This window comes from Oncorhynchus clarkii, chromosome 17, assembly GCF_045791955.1.
Source record: "Oncorhynchus clarkii lewisi isolate Uvic-CL-2024 chromosome 17, UVic_Ocla_1.0, whole genome shotgun sequence".
Taxonomy (NCBI): Eukaryota; Metazoa; Chordata; class Actinopteri; order Salmoniformes; family Salmonidae; genus Oncorhynchus; species Oncorhynchus clarkii.
The window spans coordinates 65631084-65652753 of NC_092163.1; the positions used below are offsets into that span (position 1 = coordinate 65631084).

The 21670-nt window shown below is 40.7% G+C and overlaps 1 protein-coding gene across 1 annotated transcript in view; it reads left to right on the top strand.

Annotated features, from left to right (window-relative positions):
- Nucleotides 1-10505, top strand: part of LOC139369886 (microphthalmia-associated transcription factor-like) — a 51794-nt gene extending 41289 nt beyond the window's left edge. Inside the window, 8 exon segments of the mRNA XM_071109167.1 lie at nt 7552-7779; nt 8009-8104; nt 8276-8399; nt 8645-8728; nt 9104-9157; nt 9282-9357; nt 9523-9670; nt 9818-10505. Coding sequence (XP_070965268.1) covers nt 7552-7779; nt 8009-8104; nt 8276-8399; nt 8645-8728; nt 9104-9157; nt 9282-9357; nt 9523-9670; nt 9818-10219 — 1212 coding nt within the window. The 3' untranslated portion in view covers nt 10220-10505.
- Nucleotides 10506-21670: the final 11165 nt, after the last annotated feature.

The following is a 21670-nucleotide window of genomic DNA, read 5'->3' on the forward strand; positions in this document are numbered from 1 at the left end:
TATTTATATAGCCCTTCGTACATCAGCTGATATCTCAAAGTGCTGTACAGAAACCCAGCCTAAAACCCCAAACAGCAAGCAATGCAGGTGTAGAAGCACGGTGGCTAGGAAAAACTCCCTAGAAAGGCCAAAACCTAGGAAGAAACCTAGAGAGGAACCAGGCTATGTGGGGTGGCCAGTCCTCTTCTGGCTGTGCCGGGTGGAGATTATAACAGAACATGGCCAAGATGTTCAAATGTTCATAAATGACCAGCATGGTCGAATAATAATAAGGCAGAACAGTTTAAACTTGTTCACCTCCCATCCGTGGAAGGGTTCACAGAGTTGGCACTATTAGCACAGTCATTTTGCATACTTCTCTAGTCAATTAAATGAGTATGTAGTTGGGAGACATCGATGGGGAAATATGCATGTTCAGACCAGCAGTTTAGTGTGTTGTAATGACTGGGCTTCTATCCTCATCTCTTTTTTTCAGACAGAGAAAGACACATTTTATTTTTTTGGTTTACACTTTGACCCATTCAGAACAATGTTTGTCTCTTTGACATAATGGTGTACAGCGCTGAACAGCTTAGTAAACAGAAGTTCCTAAATTAGGGTGGACATTCTATGTTAAAGATATTGAGCTCCATTTTTCTTTTCAAGGGTTATTTCCAAGAATTACGTCTCGACTAGTGCAGCATATGGTGTGCATGGCTCGAAGGGCATGCAGAACTTAAAGATCCAATGCAGCTGTTTTTATCTCAAAGTCAAATCATTTCTGGGTGACAACTAAGCACCTTACTGTGATTGTTTTCAGTTAAAATTTTCAAAATAAACAAAATAGCTTCTTAGCAAAGAGCAATTTCTCAAGCAACACATTTGCTATGACTGTCTAGGAGTGGTTGGAGTGGGGAGTGGAATACTGAAAACCAGCTGTTATTGGCAGAGAGGTTTGGAACTCTCTTTCTTATTCTATTCTATTCTATGCTATTGGAATTATCTGTTTTATTATATTCTATTGGAACTCTCTTTCTTATTCTATTCTATTCTATGCTATTGGAATTATCTGTTTTATTATATTCTATTGGAACTCTCTTTCTTATTATATTCTATTCTATGCTATTGGAATTATATTTTTTATTATATTCTAATGGAACTCTCTTTCTTATTATATTCTATTGGAACTCTCTTTCTTATTCTATTCTATTGGAACTCTCTTTCTTATTCTATTCTATTGGAACTCTCTTTCTTATTCTATTATATTCTATTGGAACTCTCTTTCTTATATATTCTATTGGAACTCTCTTTCTTATTCTATTATATTCTATTGGAACTCTCTTTCTTATTATATTCTATTGGAACTCTCTTTCTTATTCTATTATATTGGAACTCTCTTTCTTATTCTATTATATTCTATTGGAACTCTCTTTCTTATTATATTCTATTCTATTGGAACTCTCTTTCTTATTATATTCTATTGGAACTATCTTTCTTATTCTATTATATTGGAACTCTCTTTCTTATTCTATTATATTCTATTGGAACTCTCTTTCTTATTCTATTCTATTCTATTGGATCTCTCTTTCTTATTCTGTTCTATGCTATTCTATTGGAACTCTCTTTCTTATTCTAGTCTATGCTATTAGAACTATCTTTCTTATTCTATTCTATGCTATTCTATTGGAACTCTCTTTCTTATTTCATATTAGATCATTTTGCACCTGATGATAACACCAGGCAGGCCAAAACTCCATCCTATCAAAACAGGCAGAAATGTCAGGTGCTCTTTTTAAACAGCTCTTACACTAAAAGGGCATTATTATCATTTTTACAAATTCACAATATTATTACAACCTGTGGAAATATATACAGTGGGGCAAAAAAGTATTTAGTCAGCCACCAATTGTGCAAGTTCTCCCACTTAAAAAGATGAGAGAGGCCTGTACTTGTCATCATAGGTACACTTCAACTATGACAGACAAAATGAGGAAAGAAAATCCAGAAAATCACATTGTAGGATTTTTAATGAATTTATTTGCAAATTATGGTGGAAGATAAGTATTTGGTCACCTACAAACAAACAAGATTTCTGGCTCTCACAGACCTTCTTTAAGAGGCTCCTCTGTCTTCCACTCGTTACCTGTATTAATGGCACCTGTTTGAACTTGTTATCAGTATAAAAGACACCTGTCCACAACCTCAAACAGTCACACTTCAAACTCCACTATGGCCAAGACCAAAGAGCTGTCAAAGGACACCAGAAACAAAATTGTAGACCTGCACCAGGCTGGGAAGACTGAATCTGCAATAGGTAAGCAGCTTGGTTTGAAGAAATCAACTGTGGGAGCAATTATTAGGAAATGGAAGACATACAAGACCACTGATAATCTCCCTCGATCTGGGGCTCCACGCAAGATCTCACCCCGTGGGGTCAAAATGATCACAAGAACGGGGAGCAAAAATCCTAGAACCACACGGGGGGACCTAGTGAATGACCTGCAGAGAGCTGGGACCAAAGTAACAAAGCCTGCCATCAGTAACACACTACGCCGCCAGGGACTCAAATCCTGCAGTGCCAGACATGTCCCCCTGCTTAAGCCAGTACATGTCCAGGCCCGTCTGAAGTTTGCTAGAGAGCATTTGGATGATCCAGAAGAAGATTGGGAGAATGTCATATGGTCAGATGAAACCAAAATATAACTTTTTGGTAAAAACTCAACTCATCGTGTTTGGAGGACAAAGAATGCTGAGTTGCATCTGAAGAACACCATACCTACTGTGAAGCATGGGGGTGGAAACATCATGCTTTGGGGCTGTTTTTCTGCAAAGGGACCAGGACGACTGATCCGTATAAAGGAAAGAATCAATGGGGCCATGTATCGTGAGATTTTGAGTGAAAACCTCCTTCCATCAGCAAGGGCATTGAAGATGAAACGTGGCTGGGTCTTTCAGCATAACAATGATCCCATCACACCGCCCGGGCAACGAAGGAGTGGCTTCGTAAGAAGCATTTCAAGGTCCTGGAGTGGCCTAGCCAGTCTCCAGATCCCAATCCCATAGAAAATCTTTGGAGGGAGTTGAAAGTCCGTGTTGCCCAGCAACAGCCCCAAAACATCACTGCTCTAGAGGAAATCTGCATGCAGGAATTGGCCAAAATACCAGCAACAGTGTGTGAAAACCTTGTGAAGACTTACAGAAAACGTTTGACCTCTGTCATTGCCAACAAAGGGTATATACAGTGCCTTGCGAAAGTATTCGGCCCCCTTGAACTTTGCGACCTGTTGCCACATTTCAGGCTTCAAACATAAAGATATAAAACTGTATTTTTTTGTGAAGAATCAACAACAAGTGGGACACAATCATGAAGTGGAACGACATTTATTGGATATTTCAAACTTTTTTAACAAATCAAAAACTGAAAAATTGGACGTGCAAAATGATTCAGCCCCCTTAAGTTAATACTTTGTAGCACCACCTTTTGCTGTGATTACAGCTGTAAGTCGCTTGGGGTATGTCTCTATCAGTTTTGCACATCGAGAGACTGAAATTTTTTCCCATTCCTCCTTGCAAAACAGCTCGAGCTCAGTGAGGTTGGATGGAGAGCATTTGTGAACAGCAGTTTTCAGTTCTTTCCACAGATTCTCGATTGGATTCAGGTCTGGACTTTGACTTGGCCATTCTAACACCTGGATATGTTTATTTATGAACCATTCCATTGTAGATTTTGCTTTATGTTTTGGATCATTGTCTTGTTGGAAGACAAATCTCCGTCCCAGTCTCAGGTCTTTTGCAGACTCCATCAGGTTTTCTTCCAGAATGGTCCTGTATTTGGCTCCATCCATCTTCCCATCAATTTTAACCATCTTCCCTGTCCCTGCTGAAGAAAAGCAGGCCCAAACCATGATGCTGCCACCACCATGTTTGACAGTGGGGAGGGTGTGTTCAGGGTGATGAGCTGTGTTGCTTTTACGCCAAACATAACGTTTTGCATTGTTGCCAAAAAGTTCCATTTTGGTTTCATCTGACCAGAGCACCTTCTTCCACATGTTTGGTGTGTCTCCCAGGTGGCTTGTGGCAAACTTTAAACAACACTTTTTATGGATATCTTTAAGAAATGGCTTTCTTTCTTAGTTGCCACTCTTCCATAAAGGCCAGATTTGTGCAATATATGACTGATTGTTGTCCTATGGACAGAGTCTCCCACCTCAGCTGTAGATCTCTGCAGTTCATTCAGAGTGATCATGGGCCTCTTGGCTGCATCTCTGATCAGTCTTCTCCTTGTATGAACTGAAAGTTTAGAGGAACGGCCAGGTCTTGGTAGATTTGCAGTGGTCTGATACTCCTTCCATTTCAATATTATCGCTTGCACAGTGCTCCTTGGGATGTTTAAAGCTTGGGAAATCTTTTTGTATCCGAATCCGCCTTTAAACTTCTTCACAACAGTATCTCGGACCTGCCTGGTGTGTTCCTTGTTCTTCATGATGCTCTCTGCGCTTTTAACGGACCTCTGAGACTATCACAGTGCAGGTGCATTTATACGGAGACTTGATTACACACAGGTGGATTGTATTTATCATCATTAGTCATTTAGGTCAACATTGAATCATTCAGAGATCCTCACTGAACTTCTGGAGAGAGTTTGCTGCACTGAAAGTAAAGGGGCTGAATCATTTTGCACGCCCAATTTTTCAGTTTTTGATTTGTTAAAAAAGTTTGAAATATCCAATAAATGTTGTTCCACTTCATGATTGTGTCCCACTTGTTGTTGATTCTTCACAAAAAAATAGAGTTTTATATCTTTATGTTTGAAGCCTGAAATGTGGCAAAAGGTCGCAAAGTTCAAGGGGGCCGAATACTTTCGCAAGGCACTGTAACAAATTATTGAGATAAATTTTTGTTATTGACCAAATACTTATTTTCCACCATCATTTGCAAATAAATTCATTAAAAATCCTACAATGTGATTTTCAGGATTTTTTTTCTCTCATTTTGTCTGTCATAGTTGAAGTGTACATATGATGAAAATTACAGGCCTCTCTCATCTTTTTAAGTGGGAGAACTTGCACAATTGGTGGCTGACTAAATACTTTTTTTGCCCCACTGTATAAAACACAAGAAAATCACACTTTGGACTGCACTGGGCCTTTAACAAACTTGTACAATGGTTAAATAAACCTGGAACAAACATATTATTGTGGTTTTTCGGATATATCCAAGGGCTACAATGTATAAAGAACGATAAAGACAGATTAATTACTGTATAGTGCTACTGGTCAAGCATGTGCCTTGTGGAGTCTTTCTAAGTTTTATTTATGTTTTGCTAAGGGTTCCTTCTTCATTCTCAGTATACACAGTCTTTGTCAGGTAGATCTGATTGGTCAGTGGTAAGGGTGTGGTGTTAGCCTTTATTTAACTAAGGCAATAGACACTGATATGTGCACAGTCTGCACACACATGTATCTACATTCTGTGTGATATTTTAAAGAAGTACATTCAAGCAAAACAATACTTTAATGTATGACAACTTGATTACTATGACCTGTGTGAAAGCATGTATGTATAGGCATCCACTGTATGTGCTTAAGGGTGCAAGGAGTGGCAACATAATATACTGTTGACAGGTAGCTAGAGAAGAACTAAATCTAATTACTAATAGTTATGTGGAGAGAGAGAGCGAGAGAGAGTGAGACAGAGAGATGTGTGCAACATCACACGTGTTGGCTCCAGGCATGACGCCTGCTGTATAACTCTAAATTACTGTCCCAGAATAATGGGCCAGCTTTGTTAGAATAGAATGGTCAGATGTGAGCTCAACATTTATGATAATAGATTTTGGAGGAATGGGTGTTTCTAATGAGGATTTTTGGAACAATTTGTAGATTAATTGTTTTGATTTATTTTTATTCTACAATTTTTGGTTGCATATTCCTCTATACTAAAAATGAATAGTTCTATAAATTAACTAATATTTTCTTTGTTTTTTGCATAGTGGAAATCCCAGTGGGCATATAGACTCACACTTTCCTCATAGCTTCTATACACATGCAGAGACAGGCCAAAACCAGTCAAAACCAATGATCTTTCTATAGAAGGGTGTGAGAGTGAGAATATGCTGTTTATATTCATCTTCACTGATCATTTATATACAGTACAGTTGCCCCTTGTGTTAGATACAACTACTTATATTGTCTTTATTTATTTATATTTGACATGGTTTTGGAACCATGAATGGCCATGTGTCTTCTGAAAACCAGATATAACAAATGTCACTAAGCAGTGTTGAACTTTATTAGCATACAGGCCTAGTGATCTGGATCAACTATTGAACTTTGGCATAGATGAATGTTAATGTTAATGTTCCTAATTACACAGTTATATTTGTTTCTGGTAATGTCATATTCCAGAGGTTCAAGCCAGCAGTGATTCCATTATTGTGCCATGCCTGTGGCACATTTTTTGTATTTTTAACCCTAGTGGCCTCTTAAGTGGCAGACTAAGTAGGAACTGGCTATGACTTAGTTGATTAGTGGATCCTGGCACACCATTTGCGAACCACTCAGACTAGTGCTTAAATACTTAACACCAAAAGTTGGTAGGGGGATGGACAATCTGTTTAAAAATGCTGCTACATTTTGGGATTCATCTTTTCATATGCTCTGTTTGTAATGGAACAGTGGTGTCAATTGTATTCCGTGTTCTCAGAACAAATTATGTTTTATACTAGATGAGCGGAACTAAAGATGAAACGTTAGTTAGCCGTGAGCGAGTTTCAGTTTGGAGACTAGTAACCCACCAGCAGAAAGGGTCCTTTGTGAGACAGAGATGTTGACGTCAAATGAACCCTGTGAAGACATAAATTCTCAGTTTAACTAGAACAACACAACACAGGGAGGATGAGCCCTGGTATCCTCCCCCTGTCTCCTAACTTACATAACTCATGAGGGGTTTTCCTTTAATAAGTTCAACTGACCAAGTCTGTCCTCTTATTTTCATGTTAGCCCTGTGTCCACACAGTTGACTGACCAGAACAAGGGAATATCTGATACATACTATCATACAAATTACAATATGTTGGAGATGCTTGAATACAGCCATTACCAGGTGAGATGTGCTACTGAACAGTTTTTTTGGTTTGGTTTTCTATCAGGATGCAGTATTACTATATTTATAGTATATTACAATACTATGTTTGTTCTGAGAATTCGAATAATATAACAGAAATGTTCACTAATCAATGACAATGTCCTAAGTGTGTTGTATAATTGACTGTCATTGAGTAATATAAATAAAGAGGCATATAACTGGAGGCGCTGATTGAAATGATTCCGTCCATTGTTTCTGATTGTGTCACATCCATGTGTTGATCTTCGGGCATGCATTCTAGTCTGAAAACCAACCCACACAATGTCAAAGATCTGTATTGTGAGACAACATTTTACAAAGCCACATTTCAGTGGATAACTATGCGTTTCCATAGGATAAGATGACTACCTCAATACTGACATTGAATAAAACTGACTTCTGAAAAATGTTAATCGCCTTCCATGTCTCTCCTTTCCCCTCACCAAGGTACAGACACATCTGGAGAACCCCACCAAGTACCACATCCAGCAGGCCCAGAGGAAGCAGGTGAGGCAATACCTGTCCACAACCCTTGGGGGTAAGCCTGGCAGCCAGGCCGGAAGCCTGCAGTGCCCCAGCCAGCCCCCGGAGCACGGGATGCCCCCCGGCCCAGGCAGCAGTGCCCCCAACAGCCCCATGGCCCTGCTGACCCTCAGCTCCAACTGCGAGAAGGAGGTAGGCATAACAGAGATGCCACAGAGATCCAATGTACCATTCACCCTGGTTTCTCATTTGGATTTCACAGTGGATTTATAACTAACTTCATGAAAATGGCAAACTGATTACAAAATACATGTAGATTTCTGGTACATCTTTCAATGTTGTTTATCAGAACATTATTTGAATACAAATCTGGTACTACTATATAGGTTGGTTTCAAATGTGTTTTCCATCATTATTACAGATGGATGATGTCATCGATGACATTATTAGCTTGGAAACAAGTTATAATGAGGATATTTTTGGACTTATGGACCCAGGACTCCAGGTTACTAATACAGTAAGTTGACATCCTTTACAATTTAAACAACTTTTCAAGTGATGAGTGCAATAGCTACAGGCCCTACAACACATTTACTGAATAGGAACTACAGCTTTTTATGCTATAGAATATAAACATCTTTCTTACTTGTTGCATTGCAATCATTGAATGTTCTGTTCATTTCCTCAGCTCCCTGTATCTGGTAACCTTCTGGACATGTATGGAAATCAAGGGCTTCCCCCAAATGGACTTGCCATCAGTAACTCCTGCCCTGGTAGCTTATCCAACATCAAAAGGGAATTCTCAGGTTAATGTTTTTTGTCTACCGGGTATAACACATTATAACACCCTCAGCAAATCAGCTCCATGTTAATAATTTCAACCATTTCAAATAAAAAAATATTTAAAGATGTTTATATTCAATTTGTGAAACCATTGTAGTGATATACTAACAGTTAAAGAAGTAAAGATGCACAAATATTGTGTACAATTTGTAAAATGTATAAATATACTGTTAGCTATACATTAAATATATCAAATAATTTACCAATACTCCAGCTCCTGGCATGATGCACGTACTGGACAATACTGGATCCTATGGCCAGTTTGACAACTACCAAAGGCCTGAGGGCTTTCCAGTTGGTACGTTGTCACTAGATTTTCAGATTTTTAAGCCATTGTCATTTGAATTATTTTAATACATTTATGAAACTATTTTCATGGCCGCTCACTAATGTACCTGAACTAAACTGCCAATGGGAATTCATAATAATCTACCTCAGATTGGATCATTTGTGTATGTTATATGAAATGCAGCATTAAAGGCCTCTGTGAAGTATTTTGTGCATATTGAAAAATATAACACAATATGGATCTATATACTGTCTCAGTAAAATTGTAGCAAAGATAGCTAACATGAAAGGTATTTAGCCAGAAATGGGTTGTAATCATCTTGAGTATGTATGGAATAGGACACCTTCTTTTGTCACTCAAAAGTGTTTCCCTTCCGCCCAGAAGCTGAGGTTCGAGCGATGGCCAAGGAGAGACAAAAAAAGGACAACCACAACTTAAGTGAGTTTCTATGGCAAAGAGGAGTAGTCAGTTATTTGGGATACATTGATATTTTTCAAGAGTTGATTTGCAGATCCTCACGATACTTTAACTGATTCCTAATTTTTGTCTCTTCACCCTTTAGTTGAACGAAGGAGAAGGTTCAACATCAACGATCGAATCAAAGAGCTTGGAACCCTGATTCCTAAGTCTAATGATCCGTAAGTAGCACAGTTTATACCACTTTTGGATATTCATCTTTTTTATCTACCAAAAATCTCTGGCTGCTTCCGGATTGCATAAAGGTTCATGTACTTTAAGGATCTGCTTAGTTTCTACATGTACACTACATGTATGCACTGACTGTTGTCTCCCGCGGTTCCTAGGGACATGCGCTGGAATAAGGGCACCATTCTGAAGGCCTCAGTGGACTACATCAGGAAGCTGCAGAGGGAGCAGCAGAGAGCCAAGGAGGTGGAGCTTAGACAGAGAAGGCTGGAGCATGCCAACCGCCATCTGATGCTGCGCATACAGGTACGCCATTCCAGAGGGAGCCAGTGGGCATGGTACAGGGGCGCCTTGAGGGAAAACCTTTGTACTTCTGTACTTTAATACTCTTTGGAATGTGTACTTTAATACTCTTTGTGGGTTAATGTGTTTTCTGTGTGTGTTTCTGTGTAGGAGTTGGAGATGCAGGCGCGGGCTCATGGTCTTGCAATTTTGCCGTCGTCTTCCCTCTGCTCCTCTGAGCTGATAGCCCGAGCCATCAAGCAGGAGCCCATCTTAGGAGACTGTCCCTCAGACCTGTACCAGCAGCCAGGTCCCGACATGTCCCCTCCCACCACACTGGACCTCAACAACGGTACCATCCACTTTAACGACAGCCCTGTGGATGCAGGTGACCCAGGGGCATATGGCTCCAGCAAAGCATCCACTAAACTGAAGGACATTCTAATGGACAACACCCTGTCACCCATATCATCCAATGACCCCCTTCTGTCCTCAGCTTCCCCAGACACCTCCAACAGCAGCAGCAGGCGTAGCAGCAGCTCAAGCATGGAGGAGAATGATCTTGGTTGTTAGCACTGCCCACAAGCTCAAATCACACTGACATTTTATAAAGTAGCATTGTTATTACTGGAGCCAACGCTAGGTGCTGCTATGGCCTATTCCTTGAGATAAAGACAGTGGGATTTTCCCTCCCATTGTGTTCAGAAGTTTTGTCTTTTGTTTTTGTTTGTTTTACAATATTGTGTCTCTTTCTGGAATCAAATCTGGTTGTTCAGATTAGGCTACCCTACCTAAGGTGACTGCTGAGATTTCACTGTACTGTAGCGTTCACTTTTCATGTGAATTATTTGACAGGAAGTGTACAATAACATGGCAATAATGTATTTTATGTGTAATATTTTGATATTTTTTTCATATCATGACCATTTTTTGAATTAGTATAAACAATTGTTTTGTGAGATATAGAGAAATATATATTTAGTTGAATACTTAAATTAACTGATAATAACATTTCACCAAGATTTTAAGATGTGATAAGACACATTTTTACCCTTAAATTTAGAAGCAATGGTTTGAAACCTACAATATTATTTGCGACTAGAAACAACTTTCAGGAACAATGAATACAATTTGAATGAATACAACCTGTTGATGAATTTTGTTTCCGACGTGGTGATATCTAAAGTGAAGATATTTGTACAAAACAACACTGTAAATATACATATTTTGTGATTTAGTTTTTTGAAGTAGGCCTTTAATTAAGTATTAAATTGAAAGTGAATTAATTTTATTTTTATTCCCTTGGCTATCTCAACCATATCATTTAGATCGTTGCTCTTACCCCATAGAAAGTTGTAATGCACATGAAGATAATATTTTGTCCAGGTCAAACCAATGACACATATTTAGCTCAGAAGGAGCACCTGCGACCATTGTATTTGAATGTCAGACTGCTGAATTACTATCCCTAATATAACTTTATGATGACTAATATCAATTCCTAATATAACTTTCCATAAGACCACTACATGGTCCTCTGTGTATTTCGTATTTTATTAGGATCCCTATTAGCTACTGCTAAAGTGGCAACTACTCTTCCTGGGATCCACACAAAACATGACATAATACATTTTTTATATTTTTTTTACATAACATAGGCTAACACTTTTTGCTAAACTCCGCTGACTGGAATATAGCAACCTTGTTTTGCTAAACTCCCCTGATGTGAATATAGCACGTGAATATAGCACCTCACCTAACCTGTATCGCCGTTAACAGGTTAGCTGAGATTTTGTGTAACGCCTTACAGTACCACCCATGAAGGGTTAGCTGAGGTATTGTGCCAGACTTTGGACCTGCTCATGAACAAGGTTCCTGTGAATCAGATGGAGTTGTTTGGCTCCTACTCATATAGAAATGAACCAGGATCAGGAGTTGTTAGGATCCTACTTATATCAAATTAACCATGATCAGATGGGAGTTTTAACTAAGGTCCTTGGATTCTGCTGTGTCTTTCAACTCAGCCACTGTGATCAGAATTAATAGACGTGATCTCAGCAACCTTGAATCGTGTAGTTTCCTCCCTCTAAAGTTTCAACTTGATGGTTTCCAACTTAGCAACTTGTCTAACATTTCCACATTCATTCCCCCACACCAGATTCATACTCAGCAGCGTCCACCAGTACACACTTTATACACTTAAACCCAAGATTCCATACATCAATAATACTTTGCTCTACTGAGGCAGGCCCTGATAACGTAATGTCACTGCACCAATGTTCTTTAAACAACCTGAGAGATTCTCACAACCTCAGTCAGTGAGCTGAGCAGAGTATCATATCATGCAGAGCATGACCGAAGTCCTTAATCTACTGGCTTTGTTTACATTATTTAAGCAGGACCTGATATCCTAATGTCAAGGGTATATCTTATCTTTAACTTGAACCCAAACACCAGATGTGCTCAGGAGGGAGATGCTACAAGCTATTTAGGTCAGAGGTGTTGTTCCGTGATTCACTGTAAAAGATAGCCCTTTAGTAAATACTGTTGGTAATGTAACCCAACACGTCATATTTAATTTAATATTAGTCATTTCTATGTCTATTAAGATAGTCCCCCCCCAATTAAAAAAATTATAATAAATAAATACTTTTTGCGTCCGAAATCTGGCTTGTGTGACAACTGGGAACTCGGGAAAAAACAAGATCAAATCATGTCGTCGGTGACCTTCATGTCGGAAAGTAGGAGATCTAGAAAGATGCCCTCAACAAAGATTTTTCCCAGTCGGAGCTTGTTTTTTTTTGCAAGTTCCCAGTTGTCTTGAACGCACTGAAGTCAGAAGCCTGAGATTTCCGAGTTCTGATGACCAGTTGTTTTGAACAATGAATTTAACTGCATAATGTGTGCTAATTGGACTATGTACTACAGTTGAAGGCGGAAGTTTACATACACCTTAGCCAAATTCATTTAAACTCAGTTTTTCATAATTCCTGACATTTAATCCTAGTAAAAATTCCCTGTCTTAGGTCAGTTAGGATCACACTTTATTTTAAGAATGTGAAATGTCAGAATAATAGTAGACAGAATTTTTTCTTTCAGCTTTTCTTTCTTTCATCACATTCCCAGTAGTATTTGGTAGCATTGCCTTTAAATTGTTCAACTTGGGTCAAACGTTTCGGGTAGCCTTCCACACAAAAAAATTGGGTGAATTTTGGTCCATTCCTCCTGACAGAGCTGGTGTAACTGAGTCAGGTTTGTAGGCCTCCTTGCTTGCACACACTTTTTCGGTTCTGCCAACAAATTTTCTATAGGATTGAGGTCAGGGCTTTGTGATGGCCACTCCAATACGATGACTTTGTTGTCCTTAAGCCATTTTGCCACAACTTTGGAAGTATGCTTGGCGTAATTGTCCATTTGGAAGACCCATTTGCGACCAAGTTTTAACGTCCTGACAGATGTCTTGAGATGTTGCTTCAATATGTCCACATAATTTTGCTGCCTCATGATGCCATCTATTTTGTGAAGTGCACCAGTCCCTCCTGCAGCAAAGCACCCCCACAACACAATGCAAATAGTCCGGGTAGCCATTTGATTACCTGTTCAGGAGTCTTATGGCTTGGGGGTAAAAACTTTTGAGAAGCATTTTTGTCCTAGACTTGGCACTCCGGACCGGTCTTTGACATTTTTTAGGGCCTTCCTCTAACACTGCCTGGTGTAGAGGTCCTGGATGGCAGGCAGCTTAGCCCAAGTGAAGTACTGGGCCGTACGCACTACCCTCTGTAGTGCCTTGCGGTCAGAGGCAGAGAAATTGCTGTACCAGTCAGTGATGCAACCAGTCAGGATGCTCTCGATGTTGCAGCTGTAGAACCTTTTGAGGATCTCAGGACCCATGCCAAATCTTTTTAGTTTCCTGAGGGGGAATAGGCTTTGTCGTGCCCTCTTCACGACTGTCTTGGTTTGTTTGGACCATTCTAGTTTGTTGTTGATGTGGACACCAAGGAACTTGAAGCTCTCAACCTGCTCCACTACAGCCCCGCCGATGAGAATGGGGTCATGCTCGGTCCTCCTTTTCCTGTAGTCCACAATCATCTCCTTAGTCTTGGTTACGTTGAGGGATAGGTTGCTATTTTGGCACCACCCGACCAGGTCTCTGACCTCCTACCTATAGGCTGTCTCGTCGTTGTCAGTGATCAGGCCTACCACTGTTGTGTTGTCTGCAAACTTAATGATGGTGTTGGAGTCGTGCCTGGCCATGCAGTCATGGGTGAACAGGGAGTACAGGAGGGGACTGAGCACGCACCCCTGTGGAGCTCCAGTGTTGAGGATCAGCGTGGCAGATGTGTTGCTACCTACCCTCACCACCTGGGGGCGGCTCGTCAGGAAGTCCATGATCCAGTTGCAAAGGGCGGTGTTTAGTCACAGGATCCTTAGCTTAGTGGTGAGCTTTGAGGGTACTATGGTGTTGAACGCTGAGCTGTAGTCAATGAATAGCATTCTCACATAAGTGTTCCTTTTGTTCAGGTGGGAAAGGGCAGTGTGGAGTGCAATAGAGATTGCATCAATTGTGAATCTGTTTGGGTGGTATGCAAATTGGAGTGGGTCTAGGGCTTCTGGGATAATGGTGTTGATGTGAGCCATTACCAACCTTTCAATGCACTTCATGGCTACAGACGTGAGTGCTACGGGTCTGTAGTCATTTAGGCAGGTTGCCTTTGTGTTCTTGGGCACAGGGACTATGGTGGTCTGCTTGAAACATGTTGGTATTACAGACTCAATCAGGGACATGTTGAAAATGTCAGTGAAGACACCTGCCAGTTGGTCAGCACATTCCCGGTGCACACGTCCTGGTAACCCGTCTGGTCCCGCATCCTTGTGTATGTTGACCTTTTTAAAGATCTTACTCATTTTGGCAACGGCGAGCATGATCACACAGTGTCCGGAACAGCTGATGCTCTCATGCATACCTCAGTGTTGCTTGCCTCGAAGCGAGCATAGAAGTGATTTAGCTCGTCTGGTAGGCTCGTGCCACTGGGCAGCTCGTGGCTGTGCTTCCCTTTGTAGTCTGTAATAGTCTGCAAGCCCTGCCACATAAGACGAGCGTCGGAGCCGGTGTAGTATGATTCAATCTAAGCCCTGTATTGACGCTTTGCCTGTTTGATGGTTCATCGCAGGGCATAGCAGGATTTCTTCTAAGCTTCCGGGTTAGAGTCCCGCACCTTGAAAGCGGCAGCTCTACCCTTTAGCTCAGTGCGAATGTTGCCTGTAATCCATGGCTTCTGGTTGGGGTATGTACGTACAGTCACTGTGGGGACGACGTCCTCGGTGCACTTATTGATAAAGCCAGTGACTGATGTGGTGTACTCCTCAATGCCATCGGAAGAATCCCGGAACATGTTCCAGTCTGTGATAGCAAAACAGTCTTGAGGTTTAGCATCTGCTTCATCTGACCACTTTTTTATAGACCGAGTCACTGGTGCTTCCTGCTTTAATTTTTGCTTGCAAGCAAGAATCAGGAGGATAGAGTTGTGGTCGGATTTACCAAATGGAGGGCGAGGGAGAGCTTTCTATGCGTCTCTGTGTGGAGTACAGGTGATCTAGAATTTTTTTCCCCTCTGGTTGCACATTTAACATGTTGATAGAAATTTGGTAGAACTGATTTAAGTTTCCCTGCACTAAAGTCTCCGGCCACTAGAAGCGCCGCCTCTGGGTGAGTGCTTTCCTGTTTGCTTATTTCCTTATGCAGCTGACTGAGTGCGGTCTTAGTGCCAGCATCTGTCTGTGGTGGTAAATAAACAGCCACGAAAAGTATAGCTGAAAACTCTCTAGGCAAGTAGTGTGGCCTGCAATTTATCACAATATATTCTACTTCAGGCAAGCAAAATCTAGAGGCTTCCTTAGGTTTCGTGCACCAGCTGTTGTTTACAAATATGCACAGACCAATATGCATTTTACCGGAGTGTGCTGTTCTATCTTGCCGGTGCTGCGTATATCCCGCTAGCTGATGTCCCGTTGGTAGGATATTCGTGATGGTACCTCGTCTAATTTATTGTCCGATGATTGCACATTGGCGAGCTTCACATACAGTATGAACCAAAAAGGATAGTCTGTAGCCTTACTCAGTGACATTTCGTGCTCTTGGGCTAACATTAGCTAAGTATCTAGCATTTGGAACAACGTATTTTGGAGTAAACTTGAGTATACCCTAAGCCTTTGCATGTATCAATTGAAGAGTCACCTGAAGCTTGAGAGGAATGGGAGATGCAGTAGACTGAAAAGAGGAATAAAACTACTTCCTAATCATGGCCTCTAAAATGGTCATAAGGCCTCCCTGGCAGTCACCTCCTTCTTGCGCCTCCACATCTGGACCCTTCTGGGAAGGAGACAAGCCCACTCTGCACCTTGGGAGGATGAGGAGATGATGATCGGTGGGGTGATGGAGTGGAAAGCCCTGCATTGCCTCATCCATCACAGTATACCACTTCCAGGCTGAGGCCTCTCCTCCCTCCGTGCTGACTCCGGTGGAGGGAGCGTTCAACTCCTGGAAAATATGGAAAAGGATAGCATTCAGCGTCAAACATACTACTTTTTTTCCTCTCCTTTATTTATCTTGGCAAATCACTTAAGAACAAATTCTTATTTACAATGACGGCCTACCAAAAGGCCTCCTACGGGGACGGGGGCTGGGATTAAAATAACAAAAAAAATATAGGACAAAACACACATCATGACAAGACACCACAACACTACATAAAGAGAGACCTAAGACAACAACATATTATGGCAGCAACGCATAACAACACAGCATGGTAGCAACTAGAGGTCGACCGATTAATCGGAATGGCCGATTAATTAGGGCCGATTTCAAGTTTTCATAACAATCAGATATCTGTATTTTTGGACACTGATTTGGCAGATTTTTTTTTACACCTTTATTTAACTAGACAAGTCAGTTAAGAACACATTCTTATTTTCAATGACGGCCTAGGAACAGGGGCAGAACAACAGATTTTTACCTTGTCAGCTCGGGGATTCAATCTTGCAACCTTACAGTTAACTAGTCCAACGCTATAACCACCTGCTTTACATTGCACTCCATGAGGAGCCTGTTACACGAATGCAGTAAGAAGCCAAGGTAAGTTGCTAGCTAGCATTAAACTTGTCTTATAAAAAACAATCTATCACTCAATCAATCATAATCACTAGTTAACTACACATGGTTGATGATATTACTAGTTTATCTAGCGTGTCCTGCATTGCATATAATCAATGCGGTGCACATTCGCGAAAAAGGACTGTCGTTGCTCCAACGTGTACCTAACCATAAAAATCAATGCCTTTCTTAAAATCAATACACAAGTATATATTTTTAAACCTGCATATTTAGTTAATATTGCCTGCTAACATGAATTTATTTTTCCTAGGGAAAATGTGTCCCTTCTCTTGCAACAGAGTCAGGGTATATGCAGCAGTTTGGGCCGCCTGGCTCGTTGCGAACTGTGATAACTGTTTCTTCATAACAAAGTCAGCAACCTTCGCTAAACGGAGGATGATTTAACAAAAGCGCATTTGTGAAAAAAGCACAATCGTTGCACGACTGTACCTAACCATAAACATCAATGCATTTCTTAACATCAATACACAGAAGTATATATTATTAAACCTGCATATTTAGCTAAAATAAATCCAGGTTTGCAGGCAATATTAACCAGGTGAAATTGTGTCACTTCTCTTGCGTTCATTGCACGGAGTCAGGGTAAATGCAACAATTTGGGCCGCCTGGCTCGTTGCGCACTAATTTGCCAGAATTTTAAGTAATTATGACATAACATTGAAGGTTGTGCAATGTAACAGGAATATTTAGACTTATGGATGCCACCCGTTAGATAACATACGGAAGGGTTCCGTATTTCACTGAAAGAATAAACGTTTTGTTTTCGAGATGATAGTTTCCGGATTCGACCATATTAATGACCTAAGGCTCGTATTTCTGTGTGTTATTATGTTATAATTAAGTCTATGATTTGATAGAGCAGTCTGACTGAGTGATGGTAGGCACCAGCAGGCTCGTAAGCATTCATTCAAACAGCACTTTCGTGCGTTTTGCCAACAGCTCTTCGAAATGCTTCAAGCATTGCGCTGTTTATGACGGAAGCTATACTGTTACACTGGCAATACTAAAGTTCCTATAAGAACATCCAATAGTCAAAGGTATATGAAATACAAATCGTATAGAGAGAAATAGTCCTATAATTCCTATAATAACTACAACCTAACTTCTTACCTGGGAATATTGAAGACTCATGTTAAAAGGAACCACCAGCTTTCATATGTTCTCATGTTCTGAGCAAGGAACTTAAACGTTAGCTTTCTTACATGGCACATATTGCACTTTTACTTTCTTCTCCAACACTTTGTTTTTGCATTATTTAAACCAAATTGAACATGTTTCATTATTTATTTGAGGCTTTGATTTTATTGATGTATTATATTAAGTTAAAATAAGTGTTCATTCAGTATTGTTGTAATTGTCATTATTACAAATAAATGTTAAAAATCGGCCGATTAATCAGTATCGGCTTTTTTTGGTCCTCCAATAATCGGTATCGGTATCGGCGTTGAAAAATCATAATCGGTCGACCTCTAGTAGCAACACAACATGTTAACATGGTAGCAACACAACATGGCAGCAGCACAACATGGTAGTAGCACAAAACATGGTTCAAACATTATTGGGCACATACAACAGCACAAATGGAAAGAAGGTAGAGACAACAATACATCATGTGAAGAAGCCACAGCTGTCAGTAAGAGTTTCCATGATTGAGACTTTGAATGAAGTGATGGAGATAAAAAAGGTCCAGTTTGAGTGTTTGTTGCAGCTCGTTCCAGTTGCTAGCTGCAGCCAATTGAAAAGAGGAGCGACCCAGGGATGTGTGTGCTTTAACAGAATGTGACTGGCAGAATGGTTGTTGTATGTGCAGGATGAGGGCTGCAGTAGGTATCTCAGATAGGGGGGAGTGAGGCCTAAGAGGGTCTTATAAATAAGCATCAACCAGTGGGTCTTGCGATGGGTATACAGAGATGACCAGTTTACAGATGAGTATAGAGTGCAGTGATGTGTCCTTTAAGGATCATTGGTGGCAAATCTGATGGCCGAATGGTAAAGAGCATCTAACCGCTCGAGAGCACCCATATCTGCCGATCTGCCGATAAACTACGTCTCTATAATCTAGCATGGGTAGGATGGTCATTTGAATCAGGATTAGTTTGGCAGCTGGGGTGAAAGAGGAGTGATTACAATAATATCCTGCAGATTTGATATGTGCTGAGAGAAGGACAGTGTACTGTCTTGTCATACTCTCAAGTACTTGTATGAGGTGACTACCTTAAGCTCTAAACCCTCAAGAGGTAGTAATCACACCTGTGGGGAGAGCGGCATTCTTCTTACCAAACCACATGACCATTGTTTTGGAGGTGTTCAGAACAAGGTTAAGGGCAGAAAAAGCTTGTTGGACACTAAGAAAGCTTTGTTGTAGAGCGTTTAACACAAAATCCGGGGAGGGGCCAGCTGAATATAAGACTGCATATAAATGGATGAGAGCTCCCTACTGCCTGAGCTATGTTGTTGATGTAAATTGAGAAGAGCGTGGGGCCTATGATCGAACCTTGGGGTACTCCCTTGGTGACAGGCAGTGGCTGAGACAAGTTAATAAAAACAGCAGCACATTTCTTAGAATCAAGAGCAATGGTGACATCATTTAGGACCTTTAAAGTTGCAGTGACACATCCATAACCTGCGCGGAAACCAGATTACATACCAGAGAGAATACTATAGACATCAAGAAAGGCAGTCAGTTGATTATTGACAAGTTTTTCCAACACTTTTGATAAACAGGGCAAAATATAATTTTGCCTATAACAGTTAGGATCAGCTTTATCTCCCCTTTAAATAAAGGACGCACCATGGCTGCCTTCCAAGCAATGGGAACCTCCCCAGAGAGGAGAGACAGGTTAAAAAGGTCATCACTTGGCAATGATAGGGACAGCAACCTTAAAGAAGAAAGGGTCTAAACCATCTTACCTAGATGTTTTTTGGGGGTCAAGTTTAAGGAGCTCCTTTAGCACCTCGGACTCAGTGACCGCCTGCAGGGGAAACTTTGTAGCGGGTTAGGGGAATAAAGCGGAGGAGCATCGGGGCTAGTCGCATTAGAAGGGGTGGGAGATTAGGAAATGTTAGACGGGCAAGGAGGCATGGCTGAGTCAAATAGGAATCCTGACTTAATGAAGTGGTGATTAAAGAGCTCAGCCATGTGCTCCTTGTCAGTAACAACCACATAATCAACATTAAGGACCATGGGCAGCTGTGAGGAGGAGAGTTTATTGTCCAGGTCGTTTTCCAGAACTTCTTGGGGTTAGACCCACAGAGAGGGAACTGCTCCTTAAAGTAACTAACTTTGGCCTTCCAGATAGCCTGAGAGCACTTATTTCTCATTTGCCTGACCGAGAGCCAGTATGCCGAGCCTTCCGCCAAATGCAATTCTTGAGGTGGAGTAACTTGAGGTGGGTACATGTAAAGCCCTGTAAAATGTATTATGACAATTGCAGTACTTTTCTCTGGAATAGCTGCACCTTTCTAACATATCTTCACACATACGTAACAGTAAAGCTTCCATCCCTCTCCTCACCCCAACCTAGGCTCAAACCAGGGACCCTCTGCACACATCTACAACTGCCTCCCATGAAGCATCGTTACCTATCTCTCCACAAAAGCCGCGGAAACAACTACTTCAAGGTCTCAGAGCGAGTGACGTCACCGATTGAAACGCTATTATCGCGCACCCCGCTAACTAATGGTCCGGTGAAGGATATGATATCGACGGGAAAGTGTTGTTGCTCTCAGAGAAAAGGGGACCTTTATTAGCAGCACATCAATAAATGTAATGATATTACAGGTGACAGCTGCCCCTCCAGCTCAAACTCATTCACGGAGATCATGAAAATACATAAGAAGTACAACATTAACCAAAACGTGAGCAAAGTAGAGTTGTGTGAACTTTCTGTACCTAGACTGCCACATACCTTATGAAATTGGTATGCCAATTGGAAACAGTTACAAATGCAGCTTACCATTACTTTCACCATAACAGGCTATGTGCAATGAAACTAGCTTGCTAGCTAACTAGTCTAATGTTAAATATGAAGTTGTCGCTCAACAAAAAGTAACCCTGTAGCTAACGTTACTGTTCAAACAGTTATAACTTCTAGTCCTACTAAAGCATGTAGCTAGCTAAAGGCACAGAAGGCAGCAGGCTGAAAATCTGTTTTCAAAGATGCACGATGAAATAGTCGTGAACATTTTAAACGGAACAAAAACGACTTACATTTGAACACCACCGTAGAAGCTTCACTATTCGCAATATTACACGTTGTTTTGTTGTTTTCTAGGTGAGATCTAGGTATCAAAACTCGCAGCCCCCCTCCTCCAATGCAAATTCTACTAGATGAAATGCCAAAATTAGTATAACATCAAGGCATTTAAAGCATGCTCGATTTTCAAAAAAGTCACATACTATAAAACATTATATTTCCTCATACTGAGAATGCGTCATGCGTGATTACATTTTTTAAAACCAAATATTGGGTTATTTCGGTAGAGCATCCCCATATCCCCACAGACCATATGTTTGGCACCCCTACCCCATGCTGATTTGTATCGGTGGAGCTCTGTGAACAATTATTTATTTATTTTTATTTCACCTTTATTTAAGTTCTCATTTTCAACTGCGACCTGGCCAAGATAAAGCAAAGCAGTGTGACACAGACAACAACACTGGGTTACACATGGAGTAAACAATAAACAAGCCAATAAAACAGTAGAAAAAGAAAGAAAGTCTATATACAGTGTGTGCAAAAGGCATGAGGAGGTAGGCAATAAAAAGGCCATAGGATCAAATAATTACAATGTAGCAGATTAACACTGGAGTGATAAATGACCATGTGCTAGTAGATATACTGGTGTGCAAA